Source organism: Hydra viridissima, unplaced genomic scaffold, assembly GCF_058129835.1.
Source record: "Hydra viridissima isolate aposymbiotic clone 2 unplaced genomic scaffold, HvirCarnegie_v1 scaffold_2, whole genome shotgun sequence".
In the NCBI taxonomy this organism is placed as follows: Eukaryota; Metazoa; Cnidaria; class Hydrozoa; order Anthoathecata; family Hydridae; genus Hydra; species Hydra viridissima.
Window position 1 is genome coordinate 6,149,043 of NW_028324301.1, and position 25,866 is coordinate 6,174,908.

Genomic DNA, 25,866 nt, shown 5'->3' on the forward strand with positions numbered 1-25,866 from the left:
TCAAGATTGCTGAGAGGCTTGTGACAGGCATTCCCTGCAAACTGCCCACCATGGTATGGTTCTTGTTGAATGTGGAGAGCTGAGGGCCAACATTGGGCCAAACTTCTGTCATGGCTTTGTACATGTGATTGACCACACCAAGGAGAAGATGGAGTTCCATTGGTGGTATGAGCTCCAAGATGAGTTTGTTTTCAGAACCAGATAGCAAAGGCTCATGCACTACATTGCCAAAAGATCTTGCCTTTTTGATATCACCACCAGACTTAGCAAACTCTTGATAACAGGCAACAAGTGAGCCTAGTGTCCTCAAAGATCCTGATTGAGAAAGATGCTTTGATTCTGTGTTGCACCAAGAGCAAGGGTGAGTACTTGCATGGCTCTGAAGGCCACAAAGGATGTTGGCAAGTTTCATGTCGCATGAGACAACAAAGTTGACTTTGTCTAACTTGATTAAAGACAAGATCTGCCTCACATTTTCAAAGTTTTCTGGTAGTCCTTCTGATAAAGCCACAAGCATTTGACGCTTTACACTACTGTCTTTGGCAGTCCTCTGAGTTAAAAGTTTTTTCCGTGGTGGTGACCTTGAATCACAGTGAGAATCCAACTCCATGATGCCAAGAGAAACTTTCAGAAATCCTCCACCTCCATCAATTCCCAACTTGACAATATGATTCTGGAAAACTCTTCGAGAAAGCAGGACTTCATTCAAAAGCTCGGCAAGATCCTTGCAATGCACAACCACAAAGTCAGTGGAGTTACTCTCTGATAAAACTTGGATGCTGGTTTGAGTAAAAAACTCAGACAACTGTTTGCCAATGGCTTCAAACTTAGCTAGAAAACTAGTCTCCACAATCTTGGTGTCACTGACTCTGTTGATGGTTGATGCCAATTTCTTCATGCCAAGGTTGGACAGTCCTGTGTTCAGCTGAACTTGTACAAGATCTTCAGTTTTGATGCTGGGTTCAGGAAAAAGAGCTCTTGCACTTGAGCTTCCTAAAAATGAAATTATATTAACACTTTTTGTAATTTTAAGTTTTAGAATTAAAGGTATTCCCTCTGAACCTGCCATCTTTATATGTATATATAAAAGTATCACCTGTTTTAACTCTAAGTGGTGGGCCGCCTTTAGGATGCGATATTTTGGCAGTACCACCAGGTGTGGAAGAGATGACTTGAGTAGCTATTTGCTCTGCAGCGAGTGGATCAGCTGTAGCTAGCTGCTTGAGATTGTCTCTAAAAGTGAATGGAGTGCACTGATGTGGCAGACCTCTTCCAACTAGACTCAAACAATCACCACATCTTTGAGGGGTACAATCTTCTACAGGTTTAGAATAGTCCACTGGGCTCTTCTCATTCAACTTCAAATGTCCAACTTGACAAATAAGACAGTTGCAACCTTGATCTCTTGTTGGTGGTCTAACTTTTATAGATGAGAAAGGAAACAAAGGTAGCAGGTTAACATCTTTTCCTTCATCTTTTCTCCGAAGAATTGTTCGACATGAGTCACAAATGCCTCTTGGCACTCTGGTATCAGTCAAATCAAGACTTGTATGGTAATGCTTGAGGATCTTTTCAACAAGGAACTGTGTCAACTCTCGAGAGCACTTCTTCAGACACAAGACACAGACAGATTTCCGACAATCTTCATGATTTTTTGAAAAATTTGGCATTTTGAAATTTTTCTCACACAACTGATAAGTGAAACACTTTAAATAAACATGTTCACTGCCAATTCCCGGAATTTTTAGCTTGTTTACAATTTTGATGCAAAACTTAAAACAAACATGTTCACTGCCTATTCCCGGAATTTTTAGCTTATTTACAATTTTGATGCAACAAAATGTTTATAATATAGTTCAACCATGAAATTGTAGGTAAAATTTTATCTTCTGAGTTAAAATAAATACAAATTATACTTGCTATATAGACTGTTAAGTTTTGGAGTAATAAATGCTTATTTTGAAGAGTTTTTGAATGCTGTAAAAATGCAAAATTTGAAAAGCTGTCATTTCGCCCTATTGTGCAAAGTACTAAAAACTAAAAATCGAAATTATTTTCTCGGACGAAATAGTTAGATTTCAAATTTTACATTTTTAGAGTCAGGAAACATTGTAGTTTCACCCTGTCAAAGCAGTTTTCTCGGGTCAGCTCAAAGTAGTTTTTGGTCATTTTTTACAACAGTGTTCTTAAATTAGGGCTTTCTTAAAGCATAGGACTTTGTTAGGTCACACCACGGTAGCTGGCTAAAACAAAATTATTCAAACACCATATGTTGAGAGAAATCATCCAGATGAATGTTTTTAGAAAAGGATATTGATAAATCCAATTCAAAGTACAAAAAAAATGTTGATTTATATTTTAATGGAAGCTAATTACTGAAGAATGTCTGATTGCTTTAGATTGCGTCCTTATATTTCTGCCTTAACAAACGTAACCATTACAACATCAAATGTTGCTAAATATAAAATAGAATTAATATCATCCAGGAAATCTTCAAATGAAACGGTGGCACACAAATCAAAATTTTAGATCTCATTTTTCTCGATCTCTAGATTTTTTGTGTGTTGGTCTGAGATCATTTTTGGTGTTTCGCTTGAGATCTAAAGCCCTGGGTTCCTAAATTAAAAAAAAAAACATGAAAAAAAAAAACACAAAAAAAACAAAAAACTTTTTCAGAAAAATACATCAATTCAAATTTTGTCATTTTTAAATATTTGTACCTTTCGAAGCACTTTAGATTCATCTTTCTCGTGCTCCTTTTTCGTTTTTTCTCGTTTTACAACCTGTATTAAAATTTTTTATGCTAAAAGATTATTTTAGTTAAAATATTTAAAAATGCCCAAAATACTTTTTTACAATTATTTTTCTCTCACCTCAGACTTTTTAAGCCTTTGATCAATTGATTCGGTTGCTAAATAACAAAAAACAAACTCTATGAAAACTGTACGAAGCCACCAAAGTAAAGAGAGATCGGGTGGGAAAAAAAAACTTACAAGGTTCCTCCTTTCTTTTCTTAAAGTCAGATGAATCAGGTTCAGAAGATTGCTTTAAATAAAAAGAAAACGTCAGTAGAAAAATAACAAAAAAATACAATAAAAACAACCATAAAAGTAACAAAGCATCATAAAAAATAATAATCACATATATATATACATACATACTTTATAAAGTTGTTATATACATACATACATATATATATATATATATATATATATATATATATATATATATATATATATATATATATATATATATATATATATAATAACAACAACAATATAGAGCATTGTCCATGCTTCATCGTTACGTAGACTTCATCTAAAAGTGTTTGTTTTAACTAAACCTCTCTTTTTAAAGACCTTATTAAGAAAAAAAAAAAATAACACCAAGTACCATTATAACAGATTCCCATAGACGGAATTTTTATGGACCCAAAGTATCTGATTAAGATAAACGCTTCGACGAAATATTCTTTTTCCATATTCACAAAAAGTATTTTTTGCTTTCTGATAAATTTTAACAAACTGTCAATGCCATTGAATTCCCTTGACAATTCTGTTTTTAAAAATTATTCACAAAATTCAACACAAAAAGAAAAAGCAATTTGACATTTGAACTTGGTTCGTTGCTTATCAACCCTTCCAAGCAGACATACATAGTCAAGATCTTCAAGACGCAAGTTCGTATTTAAAACTGTTGGTGTGTGAAAATAAACTCAACTAATTGACGTTCCCAGATTCCACAGATAGGATTTATAACAATCGTCGAACGAAATCTTATGGAAACAATCCTATTTGAATATTAAAGTCAATTTTAAAACTTTTCTCCAGTTCTAAGTATAAACACATCAATTTCTATTGTAACAGAAGTTGGTAGCAATTAAAATAAATAGTTTATTTATCCCCACGATTAGCTAGTAACTATGATGAAAACTTGTTTTGAATGTCGATTTTTGAGTATCTTTTGGTACAGATCGTACTACTGAAAGAATTTCAAACAAACCAAGTGCACGACTAAAGTTTCCTCTTAAGAGAAAAATTCCAAGTTATTGCAACTTAATCTGAATATTCACAATTTTTATTTCTTAAAGACACATTTTCGACAACTTTATTTCCGCGTGATTGAAGTTCCTCTTCAAGATCACAACTGAAGACTATGAACTACATGAGACCTTAAGAAACTTTTCAATACTAAAAAGATAAGTGCTAATGAACGTAGCCACAAAAACATATATGACAGATTTTAATGTAGCTGAGCATGTTCTGTACACTCTGTAAAAATTAATGTTTGGTGTTCGACAGTAGTGGTTTAGCAAATTGCCAGTGAGGGTAAAATTGGATACAAAATACCTTAAGTGGTAATACTTGATAGGAGTTTCACTATTCAACCATAACCTTTTTGAAAAAAGCAGACACGCGTTAATGTTTATACAGATAAAAGTTTGTTACTGTGATTCTCGTTACTTAAATGAAAGTGTTCCTAGTCATCATCGCTTAGCGTTTGGTTAATACACTTTCTTGCTTTTCTATTTTGATTGAAAATCAGTAAACGTTTATATAAATTGGTGATTTTCCAAGTTTTCATCTTGCTTACACCGTGTTTTCAACTCGTTGATTTTATGACAAAAACACTTAATAACTCGAACAATATTATTCACTGTAGTTTTGAAAATTTGACTGTAAGCCATGTTAACCACGTTAATCAGAGAGTTATGGACACAGCATGTCGTCTTTGTTATTTTCTCCCAAAACTATTTGATTTCATACATGGTTGTCAGTAAAACCACATCGATGTATTTCGACTGATGTTCAAGTACTAATTTATCACCCGGTGTCAAAGTATATCAACGAGTCAAGAAATTATCAACATCGATTACTAACATTTCTTCTGTTTACGTCCATTTTAAATAAAAAGTAAAAAATGACACTCACTCTTTTGCTGTCGCTCCTCTTCTCGTTCGATTTTTCTTTCTAAAAGTAGAAACTCATCTAAATTCTGCATAAATATTTCTCGAAACCAAATACTTGGTATTACTTATTGAAACTTAAAGTTTATGTAGGATGAACTGACCATTAACTGATAAGGTGAACCAGTAAACAACCTTTTCATTTTTGATTTGTCAAAATAAAAAACATCTCAAAAACAGAAGAAAAATCCTTGAACACGATGAAAATCATTTGAAAAAACATTTGAATGAATAATATCTTGTGACGGTTACGTTGGTGATCATTCACTGTCGTAACGTGAATCATATACTAGAAAGCATTAGACCAGAGTTTCACCACGAACCTAAACGAGGTGATCCGAACACAAAAAGATCACATTCACGAATTGGCGAACGCGTTAAGCTCATCGTGCATCAACAGGTGAACAGTCTTAAGGTCATAGTACTTAAAACTGTTCACCAATTACGAGACCATTTGCGTTCGGCTAAGTTTAGGCTCGTGGTGAAACTGTGGTTTTTTAGAAAATAATTCTCTTGGCGTTTTACACTGTTGAAATTATATTAAAAATATGTAAAACAGTCATCGACTGCCAATAACATGAAAACAGAAAATTATTAACGTTGAACTGCCATCAAACGTTGTCCAATAAATGTCGGTGTGTTTAAATGGTTTTTATTGGTCTGTTCACCCTAATAAATATTTACCAAAACTTGATTTTTATGATCATTTATTTATGAAGCTTAAGGTTTAGATTTTACAAGATAATATAATTGAGCCATCCCAGGTAATAATAAACCAAAGTCAAAAGATTGGGTTTTTAAACTTTCTGAAGCTTTTACTTGACGAAGAACTAATAAGCCAAACCTGAGAGTTTCGGATTTCTTCTTCGGACTTTAACTTCTGATTTTAACTATGCATGGTTATAAATTTACGAACTTTCAAAGTGAGCTGACGATTTGAAGAATTTTTTTAAAAAGTAATAACGAAAGGACTAAGCTTTAAGTGTGCAATGTTTTAAAGATTAATAATGTCATACTCTTCGAAGTATGTTTCAAAGATAGATGATGTCATATTGAGGACTCCACTATTCGACTTTGGATTACTATTAGCTGAAATGCCTCAATAACAAGATTTATAAAATAATGTTAAAAAACAGAAACGAATACCTTTAATGAAGCATTATATAAATCATCAGAAATACGCTTTCTTTTCTTTAAATCTAAATTTAAATTTTGTATTAACGTTTATTCATACAATTATATTTTTAAACACAAGCTATTTTGAGTTTTCTTAAATATTCTTTATTTAGCTAACTTTAACACTAATTTTAATAGAAAAAGAAAAAAAAAAGAAACCGTCGCTTGATGGAGAGACAGTTCTTGATCTTTTTTCTTTGGTTCGATCGAATTCTTTTTCCTTGGAACGCTCATTATTTTCTTTGTCTTTGCTAGAGGTTTAAGTTAAAAAAAAACGTTATGAACAAAAAAAAAAAAAATTATAAGCAACAAAACTATAACAGTTACAGTAATTACAAATTGATAATATTTAGATAAATTAGTAAGAATAATTAGATATATTAGTAAGAATTAGATAAATTTCAATAAACAAAAAAAGATAATATACAGACTAACTGCGTACAGTATTTTAGGACATCCATATATGTGAGCATAATTTCTCAAGGTAATTATTTTCATTTTTTTTTTCTTTTCAGACCATTAAAGAATAATCAAATATAAGAACTGTACGAAACACACAGGTTTAGAAATTTTCAATTTTCTCAATTGCACCCGATTATTCGTGAATCAAGTTTATATAGTTTGCAACAGATTCTGTGTGCTGATGTTTGGAATCATCAGCACACAGAATCTGTTACAAAACGCAAAAAAGCATGAGAAACATTCGGACACTGTTAGAACTACAGAATTTACTCAACAAATACGATCGTTAGCTAAGTTCCTAAGTACTATTAGGGTAAGGTTGCTAATATTGTACCGATGCCTATATTGTACTTTTAACATAACTCGTTATTTTTACAACCCACAAGAAATTTTTTAACTTATTTTTTATCTTTGCTGAATGAAATTAAGTAGTTAATTTTTTTTTTTTTGTCATCCAACTGCATTAAGGCCAGAGTAAGCTCTTGTTGGTTTGTTGTTGGAGATTTCTTATTTCAGGTTTTAAAAAAAGCAGAAGGTATGATTTGTTCAGTGTATTTATGTTAAAGCATAATTTTTCTATATTCAAAATAAATACCTAGAATTTAAAATATCTTATTTTTAGTTATATCTTAAATTGTACCGACGCAACCATTTCTTTTAAATTGTACCGACGCAACAATTCCTTTTGAGATTCCAATTAGAGAAATATCCATACTTACAATATGAACTTCACCACTTAAACAAAAATAGAAAAATTTCAGTATTACTCTTGTATTGACAAGCAGTCCTTAAAAAGATGCACTCTCTAGTTCAGTTTTACCAATATGTTAAGGCTAGTGTCATGTTGACTGTGCAGGTGTTAATCAAAAACAGACACAATATATCTGAAACTTTTGCCAAAAATGTTCTTATGTATTTTATTTTACAATATTTAGTGTGGTTGTTTTTAAAACAGATACAATATATACTGTTTTACATTATTTAGTATAGCTATCTTTAATACCTACCTTCCTCCTCTATTCTAATCTTAGCTAACCTATTGGTAAACATACAATTTAAATAAAAATTGTACCATATGTGGTGATACATGTTTTTTTTTTTATAAGCATAACGCTTATAAGCATATGGAGGCTCAGATTTGGAAAAAAAATAAGCATATGTAAGCATATTCGTGAGCCTCCATAAACTATTTTAAAAACTTGAATTTCATTTACTTAAAATTTTAAATATATATATATTTCTAAATTTATTATTTGTAAAAGAACAAAAGCTTGATAAATTTGTTTTTTTGCTGGACAATTTGAAGGGACAGATGCAGGAGAATTTTAAAGATGCTGTGGTTGCTGCTAAAGGACTTCTATGGTACGGTCTACCAAGTGCCACTGACCTTTAGCAACTAGTTGACGCAGGATATGCTGCCACTCTTAAAAGACTTATTGCGATTGAACATCAAAAATGGCTCGATAGAGATAATCATTTTGATAGATGGTTCAGTAATACACTGCAAAAGAGAGACGAATTTTGGTTACACATTGGGCAGGGGAAGCATGGAAAGCTTTAAACACTTCAACGTATGACAAGCAAAGGAAGAAATGTTGGACAATGACTGGATTTTTAATGACTTCTGATGGCTCAGAAGATTCGCTTGTTAAACCATAGGGCCTTGATAGTTACAAAGTGCCGCCACTATCCATTATAGATCCTGGCAGTGATCAACCCATAGGAAATCAGGGTGATATTCAACCGGTGGAGGTAGATGATGCTATAAATGAAAGTGCCAACAAAATTCTTCCAGATGACACCTTTATTGGTCCGGACGAGAAGGAATGCGAAGTTCATATCTTTGATTCCATTGATAACATTTGTATAAAGTATATGTTTTATTTTTTGTTATTATACTATAACATTAATTCAACTACATTAAAACCAAAGCAAATACAGAGCATAAGTCAACTTTTTATTTTTCTTATACCCATTAACCTTTAGTAACGCACACACTTTAAGAAGTTATTGAAATAAGCATATTTTATTAGAAATATGCTTAAGCTTAAGCATATTTTTGAGCCTCTTTTAACTTTTTGCTTAAGCATACCCGAGCCTGTTTCAAAAATTTCATATGCTTATAAAAAAAAAAAACATGTACCTGTTTTCGGCATTTTCCATAAGAAAAAAAAATTCAAGTTGCATAGAGTTTGTTAAATAAAAAACCTCATTTCATTATATTATGGGTAGTGTTATGTTATGTTATGTCAGAATATTTTCAATTGCTGATTTTATAAAAACAATTCCTTTTAATCAGTTCTTTAAATCCCTTAAATCCAAAATAGTTGCAAAGCTGTAAAGTAATTGAAATCAAGAAAGTTGTACAATATCGGATTACAATGGTACAATTAAGGATCTAGTTTCTTTAATTGTACTCTTAGCGTAATTTTTTTAGTTTGATTCTTCGAGACATAACGCTTTTCAAAGTTTGAGTTTTTTTAACGTCTTTACAACAAACAACCCCTAAATTACGAAATCCAATTGAAAATCCATGTTTCCACTCAGTAAATTACCTACATTTTTTAATTATTTTAGGGGGTACAATATTGGCAATCTTACCCTATAATTTCTTAAAGCCCCCCCTCCCCCTAAGGACTTAGATCGTTGAGTCGTTCACAAAGACTTAACTCAGGAAAAACTCGTGAGCAGAGAACTGTCTGAGGAAAACGTCTCATGAAAGAAACTTTAATCAAGATCACAAAATCAATCGGAGAAAGAAAAGATAAAAGATAGAAAGCTACGTTCAGAACATACAGAGTTAAAAGCAACGAAGCTCATGTTATGCCACCTCACTTCTTTTGCCAGGGGCTTCGAGTTATACCTTTAGCCTGTAACGATCTTTTAGAAAGTATTGTGAAACCCTGGATTGATAGTGCATGTGTGAACAGACCATACAGGTTCCAACGAGACTCTGCTCTTTCACACAAAGCAGTGGCCACACAAGATTGGATGGCCGAGAATTTCCATGACCGCAATAACCCGATCTTAAGTTCACTTAGCTCCCCAAATCTTAATCCCCTGAATTGTAACATTTTGGGCGTGATTGAACGTGAGAGTAATAAAAATCCTCGTAAAATATTTCTACGCTGAAGAGTACTATAACTACCACCATGACTGATATGAATGGAAAAGATTCGTTCGGGCAAAAAATCGTTTCCAACACCGGATTGAGGAAATTATTGCTGGTAACTTTCTTAAACAGTGTTACAATTGCTGATGATAAATAATTCTTTATTTATGTTTAATTTTTTGGTCTGTGTTTTTATGACTATTTTTGATACCTGCTAGCATAACATAGTTAGTACTATCTAACCCTTAAGGTAACCGATACATTCATTCTCCCCTATGTATACATATTAACATGCATCCATACATATATAATGGTATTGATGTGCGTACCTGATTTCGATTACCTTTTCTGTACTATTCAAGTTATAATTATAGGGTGAGTGGCTAGATGCTTTTTATGATCTGCCTTTAAAAATTTATATATAATTGCACCTTTCATTTGTGTCTTCATCAATGATAATTTTCTCTCTTTCACTTCTCCCAGATGCATCGTAGGTAGCTTCCAGTCGTGAATTAAATCTCTTTTCTGAAACGCTGTAATGAACAAAATGTAGTTCAACAAAAGATAAACGAAAATGAATGAGGTAACCATAATGTTAAGCAATTGATCGAGATGTGTCTTTAAAAATATGTTACGTTATTTAAAAAAAAATCAAAGATTTGCTCAAATTCTAAGTTTAAAGATAATTTTTTGAAGTGAATGTACCTTGGTTTAGAAACTTCTTCTCTTTTCACTAAAATAATATTAACAACCTTTTGAAAAATATAAACTTTTGAATGCAACTGAATCCAATTTACAGTCAGGGTACGAATAGTATTTAATGTATAAAATGAACTATTCACATACCACTTTTAACAGATTTATCATCTGGTACTTCCTGCATAAAATTTAATGTTTGAATTTAAGTAACAAAATTAAAAACAAAAAAAAACATGGTAGAATTAAATTATAGTAAACACCATACTTGCTTAGTGGTTGGCTTAACAACAGGCTTGTTTTTAATTACTGAATTCTGAAGAAAAAAGAAATTATTTACTATAGAAACAGCGTCTTTATCTAATAGAAAAACTAAAACGTTGTGAAAAAATGTTATACTTTATCATTTTCAGAATGGAACATATTTTCAGGAACCATCTGTTCTCTAATTGATTTTAGCATTCCTTTGTAACTAAAAAAATTTAAAAAACCCTGTGTTTTATCATAAAGAATTTTAAAAATGACATTTTCAAAATATTTGAAATGAAATAAGAAATAAAATTAGGAGTGGAAAACCCACCCGATAGCAAGTGCTTGCAAGTCGTAGCGCTTTTCTTTTTCTTCATCAATTACTTTTTCTATTCTTCTTTCAAGTGCTTGTCCAAGGTTTTGCACTTTAGGATAAAATGGAAGAATCTAAAAAACATTCCTTTATTTGTATAATCAACAATAAGTCAACTGAAAACTTTTGGTGAGATAAGTGAATGATAAATCTTTTTGTGACATAAAATAAAATACCAGTTTGAAACCAACGATTTCAAAGCAGACAGGGTAACTATAGTTACTATATATATAGTAACTATATATAATTATTTAAAAAAATCATATTCATTTTAATGTAAGAAAAAAGGAAAAAAATTTATTCAACAGAACCTAGAAAATATTTTAAGAAAGATGATTTAAAAAAACAAATTTAAATCTAATTTTCAATTAAAGTTTATTTTCAAAATCCAAACTTCACAAGTTACCTTTATGAGAACCAACAGAGTATTGCGTATTTGAGTATAATCTTGTGATTCAATGCCCAGTATTAAAGCCTATAAAATAATTCAACTATTATCAATTAATCAAAATCAAAAACTTTTAAAAATAGAAAATGGAAATCTTTTGGGATTCATAAGGAAAGTGACTTCATGTGAACCCTAAAATTAAGGTGTACCCTAATGTCACCTCTATGACCAGAGCAATATTTCTTAGTAAATGTTAACAGAACAGACTATTCCATTATTAAATTTCATCTGACAAAGCAATTGCTTTCCATTTATAATCTTTTCCCCAGGTGAATTTCAACATGAATTTTTACAAAAGCACTTTAAACTACAATACAAAAAATTGACCTTAAATGGCAGAATACCTTTGTAAGCTTATACTGCCATTTATAACAAACATGGCGGAAATTTTCATAATCTAAGTAGGAGGCTTTCTCATTATTTGTTAATCGAAGTACTGTCAGGAATCCTGGAACATTAGCACATTCCTGCAAGTAGAGGAGAAAACAAGTAACTAAAACGCTGAACACAATTTTACCTATAATTAATATACAAACAAAAAAAAACAAAGTTCAGAAAATAGAAATATTCTGAAATTAAATGTTACTTTACTTTAGAAACTTTCATATACAAACAAATATTACATGTTATAAGTAAAATTTTAACCGAACCATATGAAGCAATATGAAATTTTTTTATTTTTTATTTTAATAAAATCCACTGCTAAATCGATAAAAACATAAATAAAAAATGGTGAAATATTTTTTTAATATCTAAAGAAACTAATTTTACAATTCTCGCTAAAGTTTGCTAACAATCTATATAATATAGCAACCTTGCTTGAAATGGGAATGAAATTATTTTACAGACCATTTATACCATATGCGACCACAAATTTTGTAATAAGTTTGGTGATTTCAAAATAAGTGTTTTTTTGTTATTTTTACACACATAGTTTGTTATTGTTGACACAAAAATCTTTGAAAATAAAATAAATAAAAAAAAAACAGCTGAAAATTGAAGATGAGTAGTAAAATTAAGCAGATTTTTGACCTTATCATAAATGGAGCCATGTCTGAAGATGCTAAACAAGTGTCTGAGTACAGTCTACACTGCAATTTATCATTTTCAAATGAGTGATTGTGTTAAGAGGAAGCTTGGCAGTGTTTTGAAGAGGTTAGTTCAAACTACTCAATTGATCAAGGCAGTCAAAGATCGAATTTCTCAGAACCTGGTACAGTTGATGAGCAAAATGGCTAAAGTGCTATCTGTCAGTGAGCTTACCATCAGAAATGTGATCAGAAAGGATATGAGGGAAAAGTTAAGAGTCAGGATTAAGAAACATCTGGTTTCCCCAAGTGTCAAAGAAAAAAGATTTGAAAGATCAAAGAAACTTTTGAGCCTCCTGAAGAAGAGGCCAACAACTATCCTCTACTCAGATGAGAAATTGCTTATTGTTGATTCTGTCTCAAACAGCAGAACTAACCATTTTATTAGTCATCAACCAGTCCAGGCAGTTCCAGAGCATGTAATATATACATTCAAGACCAAACATCTGGCGTCAGTTATGATAATTGGCCTGATTTCTTCTGATGATTTCAAAATACCATGTCAAACTCTGGATTGATGCCCACTACTCTCCAGATGACAATGTTTGTTCCAACAAGATGAAACACCTCCACATACATCCCAGAAGACCCAAAGGCAGCTCCAGGAGAACCTGCAAAACACTGGTCAAGAGTTATGGCCCCCTGGATCTCCAGATTTGTCATTCTTGAATGTCAATTCCCTGAAGGCTGCTATCAAGAAGTGGGACAAAATGCCCAAAGACTATATCCAAACCACCTGTTCCTAGTTCAGGATTTATCTTGAAGCTGTGTTTCTGAGGGAGGACATAAATTGAACAAAAATGTGGTAAAGGTAATTCTAAACACTTTTTATTAAATAAATTTTTTTGTTTGCTTTCAAGTTTTCATTCTGCATTTATTTTTGTCAAAAAAAAAACAAATTTTTTACACAATTTGCAGTCGTATATAGTACCACACTTAGTAAGAAAAACTTTTTGTGAACCTTTTCATACAGCTTTTTGTTATCATGCCATCTGGATACCATTTGTAACATTGCACATAAAAATCGACCTGGTATTTACATAAATAAAACAAAAGATCTTTAATGTTAACAAAATAAAATGTTTTATACATTTTTTGGCTCAAAACAATTTTTGAATTAAACCTCATACACACAGATCATGAATTTTCATACCATAACGACTTGCTTCATTTTCTGTCAAACTTGCAACAATGTAAGATACATCAGAAAATGTCTGAAATTAAATTCACCTTTTAGATTAGAAATTTTTAAAGTTTAAAATTTAAAATAACATACTATACAAATATTATACCCTGTCAAAACAAATGAGAGTAGAAAAATTGGGTGCTTGCAGTGTATGGATAGTTTGTATAAACTTTGCACAATAAACAGCATCAATCGCAGAAAAAACACATCTTGGAAATATGCAAAGTTGTAAGAATTGAGTAATCATTTCTCCTTTTGTCATTTCTAAAACAATAGTTTACATTTATTAATATAAAAGACAATTGTATAACTTTTTGTATAACTTTTTGCATAACTTTATATATATTTTTTTACAATTCTATGTATTTTTTGCATGATTTCATACAGATTTACATTATTTAAATATAAAATAGAAATGCTGCAACAAAGTTTGTTTGAAGATTAGTTTTGGTAAAAGTTCAGTCTTAACAAAATGCATTCAAAAAGAGCTAAAATCATCTCATAAATTGGTTTGTTAAATATTTAAGATTAAAAAATACTTTGAGAAATAAAGAAATAACTTAAATGCTTAAGACCCTACTTGAAGGAAACCAGGCATCTTTCTTAGACTCAAGCCATACTCGAATAAGCTTGTTATGTTCAAACTGAGTTTGGTATTCTTCATCTAGCTTGTCGATTAAAAGCTGACAGCGCTCTTTTTCTTTCTTTCTCTTTGTACTTGATGTCTGAATATATTCACCAAAGGATAAAACAAATAAGACTTAAAAATTTAAAGAAACCTTTTTTCTTCTGTGATACCAATGGCAATTATACTAAAATAGTTTCTCACAATTTCTTTGCTCATATCAACATCTGTTATAGCGATTTTTAGTTTCTCTTTTTCTGCATCATAGCGCTCTTTTGGTGCATTTAAGTCATACATTGTCATCGACCAGAATGTGACATACAACAGAGGGCTAATTGAAATAAAACTAAGTTAAAGAATATTCTAGAACAAGCAGTATATTGGGTAATATTTCAATTTAAAAAGTTTTAATTCTATATTAAGTGAAATTGAAGACAAGATAGTGTTAATAAATTTAGTCTTTGGTGATCTTCAAAAATAAACACTCACAAATAGAGAGTAGTAATAACTACCTCAAGTTTCCCCATATTTTATTTGTTTGCAATGACAAAGCAGATAAAGCAACAGGTCGAAATATATTATCACATGTTTCACAAAATGACTTTTCTAACTCTTGTTGCTAAAAAAAAAAATACTTTTAAAGTGGTACAAAACAAGTTATTTAAAATGGGTGAGAAGTGTACATGCAATAAAACTTTTGGTTTTAAAAAAGAAAATCATTTTAAAAATGATTTTTTAAGTATTGCATTTTAAAAACCTTGAGTTTTGAACTGGATAAATCAGTGCGCTCATTTATGGCTTGTTTTAAAGCTCCCATCTTTTCCTTAAAAAAAAAAAAAAAGAATATTTGATTTGAATCTTTAATTGTTAAAAATTTATATTTTAAAAAGATTCATAGCTAACTAAAGCATTCATACCTGTATTTCAAATTTATAAACTGGTCTTGTTAAGAAAAACGAGACATCAGGGGTTATACCATAAGTCTCATGAAGTTCATCTAAGGATGGTAAACTTGCTTGATAATCATGAGTACTTAGTTGAATGGTAAGAAAACCACCAAACTGAATCAGGTTATCTTGACACTAAATAAAAGGATTTTTTAAAAATAAAAGAATCCTGACTAATGAAGGCTTTTTGTCATCTTGGTTTTGAATTGCAACACCTAAAAAAATGTTGTTGTTGTTTTTTTGTTAACAATAAACAACTTTCTATGTACTTTTTTAGAAGTTTGTAGAATAAATTTCATAAACTCCATGCAAAAAATACCTTAAAAACCTAATTTTATATTTCTGTGATTATTATTTCCATTATAACTAAGATTTTAAGGAAATAATATCGCCTATGTTAAAAAACTTTATTCAATAAAAAATATATTTTATTTTTATGAGTTTTCTATTAATAATGCACTAAAACAAACCTGGTCATAAAGTTTGCCAATTAATTTAAGATGTCTCTGTTGTTCTTCAACATAAACAATAGCATTCCGCTGTTGTGCAATAAGAAGACAAAGTGGTATAGTCAGTTTTCCTTCCATTAATGCATCACGAAGACGTAAAGATGGCTTGCGAGTGTTTCGAATTTGGCTGAAATAGGCACCCTATTCAAAGAGAATAAATAACATAGATTTAAGACATAAAAACTTAAGATTTCTTCTTCTTTTTTTTTTAATTCTAGTTTGTTAATCCAGAAACAAAGTTGATAAGTTAAAACTGAAAATTTTTATAACTTTAGGTGTATTAAATAAATTACTAAAAAGTGCAATTTACATGTTAAAAATAAAAACATTTTGTAAAAGAACTTGATAGGGAAATTGTTTCGTAAGTGATGAGTGATATTGAAACTTATCAAGAATGATGAATGATATTAAAATGTAATGTGTAAGATACTTTACCTCTGACTTCATAAGCTCCCCACCAGAAAGTGCCTCAAGCTGTTGAGATGTTATTTCATCACTGGCTTCCACACCTGACATTTTCTGAACAACTTCTTTTAGTACAATTAAATCCAAACTAAGAATTAAAAAATGCATTTTAAATTAAACTTAAGATTGATGTAGAAAGAAAGATAATAAGACTTTTCCAGTTTGCATTTTTGTTGTTTTTTACTTCAACTTGTAATTTTCATATTAGTAACACAATTTTTAAATTCAGTTTTTTTACCTTACAATTATTTTTTGCACAAGGTCAAGAAAATATAGTACAACAAATTGTTAGAACCAGACATGAAAAAAAAATATACAACTGTTATTTTTTTAAATAGATCTTTCAAAGTGAAAATAAGTTGGCTGATAATTTTTAAAATGTATGGCTATTGCTTTTGGGTAAAACCTTTGTTTAGTCTTTGGCTAAATTTCATTAACTTTTTGTAATTATACCTTTTGCCATCTTTAAGTTGATTAGCAATGTATTGAAGCAAACCAGTAATTTCTGTTGGGTATTTCTTAAAAACAGCTCCACAAAACTGTGAAAGACCTATATGTAAGTAATATAACAAAATTTCAATATATGATTAAAATAACTTATAATAGGTTGTAACCAGATTATAATAGCTTCCATTTTTTTGCTAAATATGTTATAGATGTAGAAACGTTTTAAAAAACTTAACACATTTAAATAGTAACTCAAGTTTAAGTATCTATATATCTAGTACATTATTTGCATCTTAAAAAATGGTACTTTTGAATATTCTTGAAAAATGTATAAATGTGTAAAATACTACAACAAAATTAAAGTATTAAAAAAAAAGTCAAAGATGGAGATATCTTTTATTGATGTAGCCAACTTCAGCTTAAATGCCTGTTTTAATCCTCTGGTTAAACTTGGAATTTAGAGTCTGGATGTATGTCTTGGCCTTGGATGTATGTCTTGGCCTTGGATCTATGTCTTGGCCTTGGATGTATGCTCAGAGTATTATCTTTTGAAGCCTAAATTTGGTAAACTTGGAGGGTAGATATGTTGAGGCTAAAAATTGATTGTCATTACCATTTGATGCAGCAAAGACAAAAACTAAGAGTGTGCCAGGATGCATTTAATTTTAGATTGAACTGATTAAGGACATCATTGCCCTATATTGATTTAGTATTCAGTAAAATTTTTACCTGACTTTTAAAAGGTTGTTATTGTAAACAATAAAATTTCTAACTTTTATTTTTTTATTTCAGCAAATTGCTTTAAACGTATACCTTTTTCTTAGACGCATCTGATAATTATCAAATAACACTTTAGGGAGCACTTTAAGCGTAGTGACATTCAAAATTAGTAAATATTACAAGGTGATAGGATGTTCAAAACAAAGGATTTAAAACAATTCAAATTCAAAAATTAATTACTCAATAAAGATAAAAAAATATATATCAGCAACCAACATAAAAAACTCATAAGTGTTCAAGTTATGATTTTAGTTTAACACTTATGAGTGTTGAACAAGTGCTTGTCAATAACTTACTTTGCATCCAGTCAGAAAGATTAGTATCAGACTGTTTCATTCGTTGTTTAGCAGGATTTGCCAATGCCTCAATAATACAAACTATACTTATTGTCAAGCTATTAACAAGATTCAAAAATATGAAAACAAACATAAAAAAGAATAAATTATCTGTTGATTTAAAATCAGATAAACCAAAAACTATTGCATGACTACAAAAACAAAACAAAAACTTAGGATAGAAAGGATACATGCTAGCACATCATATGCAAGAGGATTTAGATATTTGAGTGCATCCACCATTGGTCCAATAAAATTGTCATATCTTTGGATCTGGTCAAGCAGCTAAATAAAATTTTCTGTAAATAAGTTCTGAAAAAGCATAAAACAAGATAAAACAACAAAAACAAAAGCTCATTTTAATATTGAATCACACCAAAAATTTAATATAGCTACATGGTCAAACAAAACACCAGGGTTGCTATGACTGAGCTTTCCAATTTGACGTCCAGATGGTTTAACATTCTCTTTTGATAAACGTCTGTAATTACAATAATGATAGTTATAATAATGTGATATTGTAATTGCAATAATGTAAATACGTAATTATGAATAATGTAATTACAAATGATATTTTCAAACTGTATTAAATTCACTCAAATTAAAAAACAAAATAAAAAATAAAAAAAAAGAAATACAACAAACTTTGTAATATATTTTGCTCTCTTGATGATTTTTGCTTTAGTAAGGATGAGTTTAGGATGTTCTGAATATGTCTGATTTTTCCAGAGTGCATACAATCTGTATCTACAAAAAAAGTTTACTTCAAAACTAAATACAATGCCATTACACCTAGTAGAATCAATTACTTTGGTACACAACTAAACTTATTTGCTGTGAGTGAGTATTCATCTTGGTGACTATTTAACATGTAACCTTTATGTTACTTTTCTTCATAAAAAGTTTTTGGTGTCAATTTTTTGAAATCATGAAATATTGCTCGTATGAAAATAGTGTTGTTGTAGTAAGCCTAAAAAAATGTTGCATGAATGAGGCAATTTCTTTTGAACCATGCAACTACTTGGAATCACTTGTTTTACAATGCAACTGCTTGGAATCACTTGATACACAAGTTTGTGCATCAAGTGATTCCAAACTGTGAAGTTGATCAAGAATCTTGTTGCAGGAGATCACTTTCTCAAAGTAATCCATCTCTTGCATTCAAGAACATAACTTGGAGATCACAAGCATAAAAGCATCAATATAAGCAAAAATAAAAAGTGCTAGGTTGCCAGTACACTGACAAATTTTATTGGCCCACAGACAAATTCTGTTTATTGACGAGAAAATTTTTACCATAGAGAATTGTTCAATTAACAGAACAACAGAGTGTATGCTCTTTCATCACAAGAACAGTACTGGTTTGTAGACTTTAAACTTTGTATTTGGACTTTTCATTAGAGGCTTGAAATAACATGATTCATGATAACAGAGTCAGGGATCTTTCTGTGTAATAAATGAAAATCTGGGGCTTACATAGTTTTGGAATCTTCAAGGGTTACAATTTTTTTTAAAAGTAAAAAAAACTGTAAATTTGTGTCAAATGATATTTAATAGATTTATGCATATTTAGCAATGTACTAAGTTATACCAATTTAAAAATCTACTAAAAACAAATGAAATGAAGAACTTGATAAATTTAAAAATCATGACTTCAAATAAGAAACTCAAATTACCTTTAAAAAAAAAAAAAGTAAAAAAATTTTTCCCAAAGGGGGTGAAAGTAAAAATTTTAAAAAATATAAAAGGTAACAAGAAAATAGAAGTAACAATGTTAAAAACTACAAGAAAGTGGAGATAAGAGTAACCAAAGTACCTTATTTGATATGGTAATCTTTTAACAAGACCCCATAACTCCTCAGCAACAGCACAATTGCAATCAAGAACAGATATAACAGGAAAGAGAACTTCATCAATTAAGGTTAGAATGCCTCCCATAACAAGCTTCTAAACAAAAAGACTTTCATTTCTAAAGTTTCTGACAACTAGGATTTTTTTAATTTTTTAAAAAAATTATTAACTAAGAAAAATTTAATACAATAAAAACAAAAAGTATTTAAAGAAGAAAGTTATCAACAAGTATTGTTTAACTATATTGCCATATTAAAAAAGGTTACCTGCTTCTCTTTAAGAGCTTCAGTTAATTGATTGTACTATGAAAAACAAAAGATTTTGTAAACTTTGCGTTTTGCCTTATAAATATTATATGTAAATGATGTAATGATTTCAGGAAAATCCAATCTTTTAGTGACTAGGTTTTAAAAACAGTGTACTATTTAAAAACAGTGTACTAGAGGTTTTAAAAACAGTGCGTTATAAAGTAACCACATGATTATTTTAATTGATAAACTATTGACTAGAAAAAACTTGACTAAATGTTAGCAATTAAAAAATACAATAAGAACCTCTTTCATAAACCCTTTAGCAACACGAATAATCTTCACAACAAGTATTGGATCAACAGACAACTGAACACCAATTTTAAACAACATAGGAAACACATAATCACATAACTGGCTATACTGCAAGCATGGCTGTGGAAAACCTCGTTTTGTTCGATAGACATTCCCAACTGCACCTTTAGGGCTAAACTTGCTAAAATAAAAAAAGTTATAATTAGAAAAGGCAAAAATATAACTTTATAAACAATTGTTTCCTGCAACAATACATGACATACATGAAATACATGACATACATGACATGCATGACATACATGACATACATGACATACATGACATACATACATACATTACATACATACATACATACATTACATTTACATTACATTACATTACATTACATTACATTACATTACATTACATTACATTACATTACATTACATTACATACATATTATTATTATTATTATCATTATTATTTCTTTAACTGCTTTCCTATGAAAGTACTTTTATGGGGCAATTATATGAATCATAACATCAGCCTTCTTTTGTATCTATCTAATAGGCCTTCAAAACATTAAACACTACAAAATAATGTAAACCTACCTTCTATATAAAGGTTCAATAGTGCAATGAATGAGGTGACATAGAGCACTGGCAATATTGGAATTAGCCATTAGTAAACTATTTGGAAGCTGATTAATGACCTTTAAAGCTTGGTTCCATGCTCCAATTTCTAGTAATGCTTGGCAAAGTCCAAATTTTTGGTTATCTTTTACCTAAAATTTAAAAACTGTTCTTTTAACTATATTTCAGATAAAAATCTAACCATCTCAATCTAATGTGCACAAGAAGATGAGTACATTAAACTTTTAAATGTTTGTTTTTAAAAATCTATATGCATAGTGAATTAATATAAATTTAAGAAGCTTTTAAAATAAATATGCTACTTACAATCATATCATCATCATTTTTGTCAGATTTTTCCTCTGAATCAGCATTTTCCTAACAAGAATTTATCTTACAGAAACAACTTTTTAACACTGATACTTAAATAATTAATTTACTTTATGATTCTTTTAAAAAAAAAAGAAAATTTTTAATGAAAATACTCAATATTGTAAATACTACTATGAGTAAATCTTTAAGAAAAAATAACTTGAAAAACTTTATTAGCGGAATGATTTGATGTTTTATTTAAATAAAAGATGCAAAAATAGAAACACTACCCCCTGAAATACATAAGATCTCAAAAAAGATTTAAATGTTATACTAAAACATAAAATCTCTGTACAATGGGTATACTTACTGATAAAATAACTGCATTCATTTTTCTTGCCTCTTCTTTGGCTTTTGCAGTAATCTTTTCACTTAAACTATTTATTTCACTATTGTTAGGATGCAGCTATAACAAAAATCATAATAGATTGAAGAAAATAGGTTGAAAAGTTTTTTATAGTCCGTATTTTTTTTTTTTTTTTTCAATTTTTAAATAAAGCTTACATGAGGGTATAAATCATTTATTTCTAAAAGATTGTTTCGCAACAATGAGGCAGCCAATTTGTATAACGATTGTGGTGTGATGCTATCAACAGATTGCTTTAAAATATAAAAAGATAAAAAGATTAATAAGGAATTTATCATAAAAAAAAACAATTCTATCCTAAATGAGGCGTTGAGAGTAAGAAGGTGGCCTATTCTCTATTACTCTAAAAATGTACTGTTTTTGAAAAACAATAGCATTTATAAGTATTTAAATATTTATTGACATAAGATCATCTGATTTATAATTTCAATTCAAAACCTCATTTGCTGGTTTTCAGAATTACTTCTAACAGGCTCAACCCCTCAACTCAAATTTAAAAAAAACATTAAGCTCTACATTGAAATTTTCAAAAAATTTTTTAGTATTTAACTTTTTTTTAATTTAAAAAAAGTTTATAATACTAAATTTATCATAATTACAGTAGATTAGGAATTATAAAAGTTAATCTTGTATTGACTTTGAAATAAATAAAACTTTATTTTTCTTCAGTTTTTATAACAATTTAAATCATATTTATAGTTAAAAGATATACCCCAATTTTTGCTACTAGGGTATTTTGGCTACTGGGATGTTTTGGCCACTACACTGTGGCCATTTTCTATAGGCGCATGTGGATTATGTCTTAAAAATGTACTTAACTTTATTTTTATAGAGCATTGCAATAAATTATAAATTAAATATCAAAAAGTAATGAAAATTATCAAAAATTAATATCAAATTTGAAAATAGGTCAATCATAAATGAATTAAATTCAAAAGATAGCTGACTATTTTCTATAGACGCAGTTCACATTTTTTAACAAAACTATCCAAAAAAAATGTTTTTGTCACATTTTTAGTACTCGATTGGACCTCCTTTGCGCTCAATTACTTGATAAATTCGTTTTGGCATACTTCCCACCAAGTTTTCCAGAACTTTTGGCTCCATATCCTCCCAGCATTCTGATACCGCTTCTTTTAGCTCTGCCACAGAGTTATATTGCTTCTGGTCAGCATAGATACGTCTTACAATGATTCCCCAGATGTTTTCAACAGGATTCAAATCTGGACTGCGAGCAGGCCACCACATTTGCTCGATTTTTTTAGCTTCAAACCAAGCTTTAGTCTCGTTACTTGTGTGAATGCTGGCGTTATCTTGTTGAAAAACAAAATTTTTGCGTCGATATTTGTTTTGAAATGGAATCAAACATAATTTTAGCACATCAATGTATTCAGAACTTTTCATTTTGCAAGATGTAAATGCTAAATTTAACTTTCCTGTTGCACAAAACCCAAGCCAAACCATCAAAGATCCACCACCAAAATTCTTTGTCGAAAAATATTTGGGTTCTCTCCTCAAATCACGCCAGTAGCCACTAAAACCATCAGGCCCATCAAGAATAAACTTTTTCTCGTCCGAAAAAATCACCTGGTATTGAAAACAAAAATATTCAGCTATTTAGACATCTCACGCATTTATGAGAATTTAGTCTAAAATTTCTTACTTGTTCCCAATCGCATGCCATGTTTTTGCGGGCGAATTCCATCCGTTTCTGTTTGTGAACAGGCTTCAAATTTGGTGCTTTATTCATTTTTGATCTTACAATGTGTGGGCTGTCTTTGAGAACTTTCCTAATCGTCTCCTTGCAAACATTTAAACCCAAATCTGACTTAATTGTTTTCAAACTTTTTGATGAATTTGATGCGAGTCGAACAATCCTGCGTTTTTCACGGTCTGAAACCTTAGATTTCTTTGGTTTCCTCTTGATTGTTGCATAATCTGTTGGATTTTTCAAGAAATTACGGATAACGTGATCTGATCTCTTCAATCTTCTAGCAATTTCTCGATTTGGAACTTTTTCTCGATGATAAGCCAATATTTGACCTTTTTCAATATTGGTAAGGACCTTTCCTTTCGGCATTTGGTTAAGTTCAACTTAATTTCGACTCACAAAATAAAAAATACTACAGAATATAAGAAATTTGCGACAAAACTCATAAAAACTTTAGTGCATCTATAGAAAATTGCCACGTGAGTATTAAAAATTTAATTATTTTAATACAATCAAGATAGTTAATAATTAAATGCATAATGGATCATTGTTTTCTTACATATACTTATTCAAAAGTACCATTAGAACAATTTTATTACCACTGTAACACTGTAAATCCGCTAAATTTTACATGCGTCTGTAGAAAATGGTCGCAGTGTATTTGTGATTTTGTTTTCCTGCAAATAGTGATCAACCAAAACCAAAATTTTGGCTGAAATTTCAGCTAAAACCAAAACAACTTTTAACTTGAAAAAGAAAGTTAAAAATCCCTGAACCTTTTATGATCACCGGTTCATTTTGGCTGAAACCAAATAAGTAGAAAGTTGTTTAAACAGAAATTTCAGTTTCAGTTTTGGCAGAAATTTTGGCCGAAGCCATAAATTTCCATTCACTGCCTGCAAACGTATTCTTCTGTTATTGTGCTTAATTCTTTTAATAAATTATTGCCTAATGTAGTATTTTTCTGATTTATTGATTGCAAGCAAACAAGAAAATAATTTGCAGGGAAACAAAATCACAAATAGTAGCTTAAGTCACTCCAGTTGTCAGCATATAAACATTTTGACATTTTAAATATTTTATAGTTTAATTTCAAACACTTTTGAAAAAATGTTGAAAATTGAATTCTCCTCAAAAATATATTTTGCTTTAATATTTTGATAAATTTTTTGTTTGAAAAATAAAATTTTACCCAGCAAAAAATGTTTTTGCTTCAAAATTTTTTCTAGAGTTAGAATCCTCACAAGTTCATGCAAAACTAGAATAACCCTAACATATGTAGACAATTAACTCATCCTGGTTTAACAATATTTTCTAAGAATTCTTTTATGCATCATTAAACTCATTAATTAAAATTTATAAAAGGGTATAATTTTTATAGATTATGTTTACAAAAATGCATGAAAACTAATTCATTATGTGTTTGCAGAAAGCCATATATATTCTAATACCTAAATTGAATAGTTATATAAAAATAATCTTACATGGTAATATTGGAACTTGAAACCAACAAGATGACAAAAACCAGAGACATCACAGTGAGATAAGTAACTGCTTATTAATGGAATGAAAAACAAATCCTCTTCAACTTGACATTCAAAGGCTTCTAGTAAAATATCTAGCACTCGATTCGGATCCAAGTTAAAAAATCCTAGAAAGATTTTTTAACATTAGACAGTACAAATGAGATGGGTTTGTGTACATAGAGATAAATCATTGTCTTTTCACAGAAACTACTTTAAAGCAAAGATAAACCAATATTACCAAGCAATGATTTTATGTTTTCAAGCATTGTTGTTTGGTTTGAATATGATACATCTTGATTCAATTCTGTGATTAACTTTGCATAACCTTCGCTCTCTTCTCTTAGTAGGTTATACTTTTGTTGTTTATAACTAAAGATTTACAAAAAAAAATAACAAGAAAGTTTAAAAAATCATTTATAAACAAAAACAATACTCCTAAATTATGCAACCTTTTTTTCACATTATTATAAGAGAATATATTTGAACTGTGTAAAATTCCCTTTTTACAGATAAAAAATTTTATCACAGAATCAGGCCATCTCCTTCTAGCATAACTCCAGCACCATAAAAATTTCAAGTTTAAATAAGGGGAAAGTACTTTTTATCTCTAAAAGTATCCATAATTTGTATACATAATGAAAATATGGTAAAATTATATTGATTAATAATATGTATGCTTGTTTTATGACAAACAATGATTCACAACAATTATTTTCTAAAAAAAACTTTTAACAATCTCTATTAAAATTTTTTACCATTTCTTTTCACACATCTAGGATTGTTAAATTCAAATGAACTTTTTAAAGCTTAAAATTTTCAAAAACCTGCTGGTTGTAGTGAGCAGAAAAATTTAAGGAGGTAAATATATTCAATTTTAAAAGATGGCAAACATATTTAATCTTAGAAGGACTTTTATTTACATAAAAAGAAAAAGCTCAACACTTTATCTAAAGTGTTTAAAAACAAATTTCCTCAACAGAAAGCATTGTGTTAAGATATAA

The 25,866-nt window shown here is 29.7% G+C and overlaps 2 protein-coding genes across 2 annotated transcripts in view; both read right to left on the reverse strand.

The window, feature by feature from the left end:
- LOC149891668 (E3 SUMO-protein ligase ZBED1-like) overlaps nucleotides 1-25,866 on the reverse strand; it is a 588,790-nt gene that overhangs the window by 536,846 nt on the left and 26,078 nt on the right. The window lies entirely within an intron of this gene.
- The window catches only part of LOC145191102 (THO complex subunit 2-like), a 33,994-nt gene continuing 10,518 nt past the window's right edge, over nucleotides 2,391-25,866 (reverse strand). Inside the window, exons 7-45 of the mRNA XM_090079806.1 lie at nucleotides 25,104-25,234; nucleotides 24,824-24,990; nucleotides 21,766-21,861; nucleotides 21,572-21,667; nucleotides 21,217-21,267; nucleotides 20,869-21,041; nucleotides 20,270-20,459; nucleotides 19,982-20,017; nucleotides 19,681-19,811; nucleotides 18,510-18,611; nucleotides 18,261-18,345; nucleotides 18,056-18,149; nucleotides 17,826-17,906; nucleotides 16,756-16,852; nucleotides 16,273-16,390; nucleotides 15,799-15,978; nucleotides 15,299-15,463; nucleotides 15,139-15,204; nucleotides 14,894-15,000; nucleotides 14,586-14,712; nucleotides 14,337-14,481; nucleotides 13,863-14,020; nucleotides 13,724-13,784; nucleotides 13,532-13,599; nucleotides 11,827-11,949; nucleotides 11,441-11,509; nucleotides 10,993-11,108; nucleotides 10,812-10,884; nucleotides 10,681-10,728; nucleotides 10,563-10,593; nucleotides 10,422-10,449; nucleotides 10,148-10,249; nucleotides 6,302-6,393; nucleotides 6,113-6,165; nucleotides 4,932-4,970; nucleotides 2,994-3,045; nucleotides 2,874-2,911; nucleotides 2,721-2,783; nucleotides 2,391-2,616 (exon numbers count right to left, since the gene is read on the reverse strand). Of these exons, the coding sequence (XP_089935932.1) occupies nucleotides 2,533-2,616; nucleotides 2,721-2,783; nucleotides 2,874-2,911; nucleotides 2,994-3,045; nucleotides 4,932-4,970; nucleotides 6,113-6,165; nucleotides 6,302-6,393; nucleotides 10,148-10,249; nucleotides 10,422-10,449; nucleotides 10,563-10,593; nucleotides 10,681-10,728; nucleotides 10,812-10,884; nucleotides 10,993-11,108; nucleotides 11,441-11,509; nucleotides 11,827-11,949; nucleotides 13,532-13,599; nucleotides 13,724-13,784; nucleotides 13,863-14,020; nucleotides 14,337-14,481; nucleotides 14,586-14,712; nucleotides 14,894-15,000; nucleotides 15,139-15,204; nucleotides 15,299-15,463; nucleotides 15,799-15,978; nucleotides 16,273-16,390; nucleotides 16,756-16,852; nucleotides 17,826-17,906; nucleotides 18,056-18,149; nucleotides 18,261-18,345; nucleotides 18,510-18,611; nucleotides 19,681-19,811; nucleotides 19,982-20,017; nucleotides 20,270-20,459; nucleotides 20,869-21,041; nucleotides 21,217-21,267; nucleotides 21,572-21,667; nucleotides 21,766-21,861; nucleotides 24,824-24,990; nucleotides 25,104-25,234 (3,736 nt within the window). The 3' untranslated portion in view covers nucleotides 2,391-2,532. The remainder of the gene's footprint in view (nucleotides 2,617-2,720; nucleotides 2,784-2,873; nucleotides 2,912-2,993; nucleotides 3,046-4,931; nucleotides 4,971-6,112; nucleotides 6,166-6,301; nucleotides 6,394-10,147; nucleotides 10,250-10,421; nucleotides 10,450-10,562; nucleotides 10,594-10,680; nucleotides 10,729-10,811; nucleotides 10,885-10,992; nucleotides 11,109-11,440; nucleotides 11,510-11,826; nucleotides 11,950-13,531; nucleotides 13,600-13,723; nucleotides 13,785-13,862; nucleotides 14,021-14,336; nucleotides 14,482-14,585; nucleotides 14,713-14,893; nucleotides 15,001-15,138; nucleotides 15,205-15,298; nucleotides 15,464-15,798; nucleotides 15,979-16,272; nucleotides 16,391-16,755; nucleotides 16,853-17,825; nucleotides 17,907-18,055; nucleotides 18,150-18,260; nucleotides 18,346-18,509; nucleotides 18,612-19,680; nucleotides 19,812-19,981; nucleotides 20,018-20,269; nucleotides 20,460-20,868; nucleotides 21,042-21,216; nucleotides 21,268-21,571; nucleotides 21,668-21,765; nucleotides 21,862-24,823; nucleotides 24,991-25,103; nucleotides 25,235-25,866) is intronic.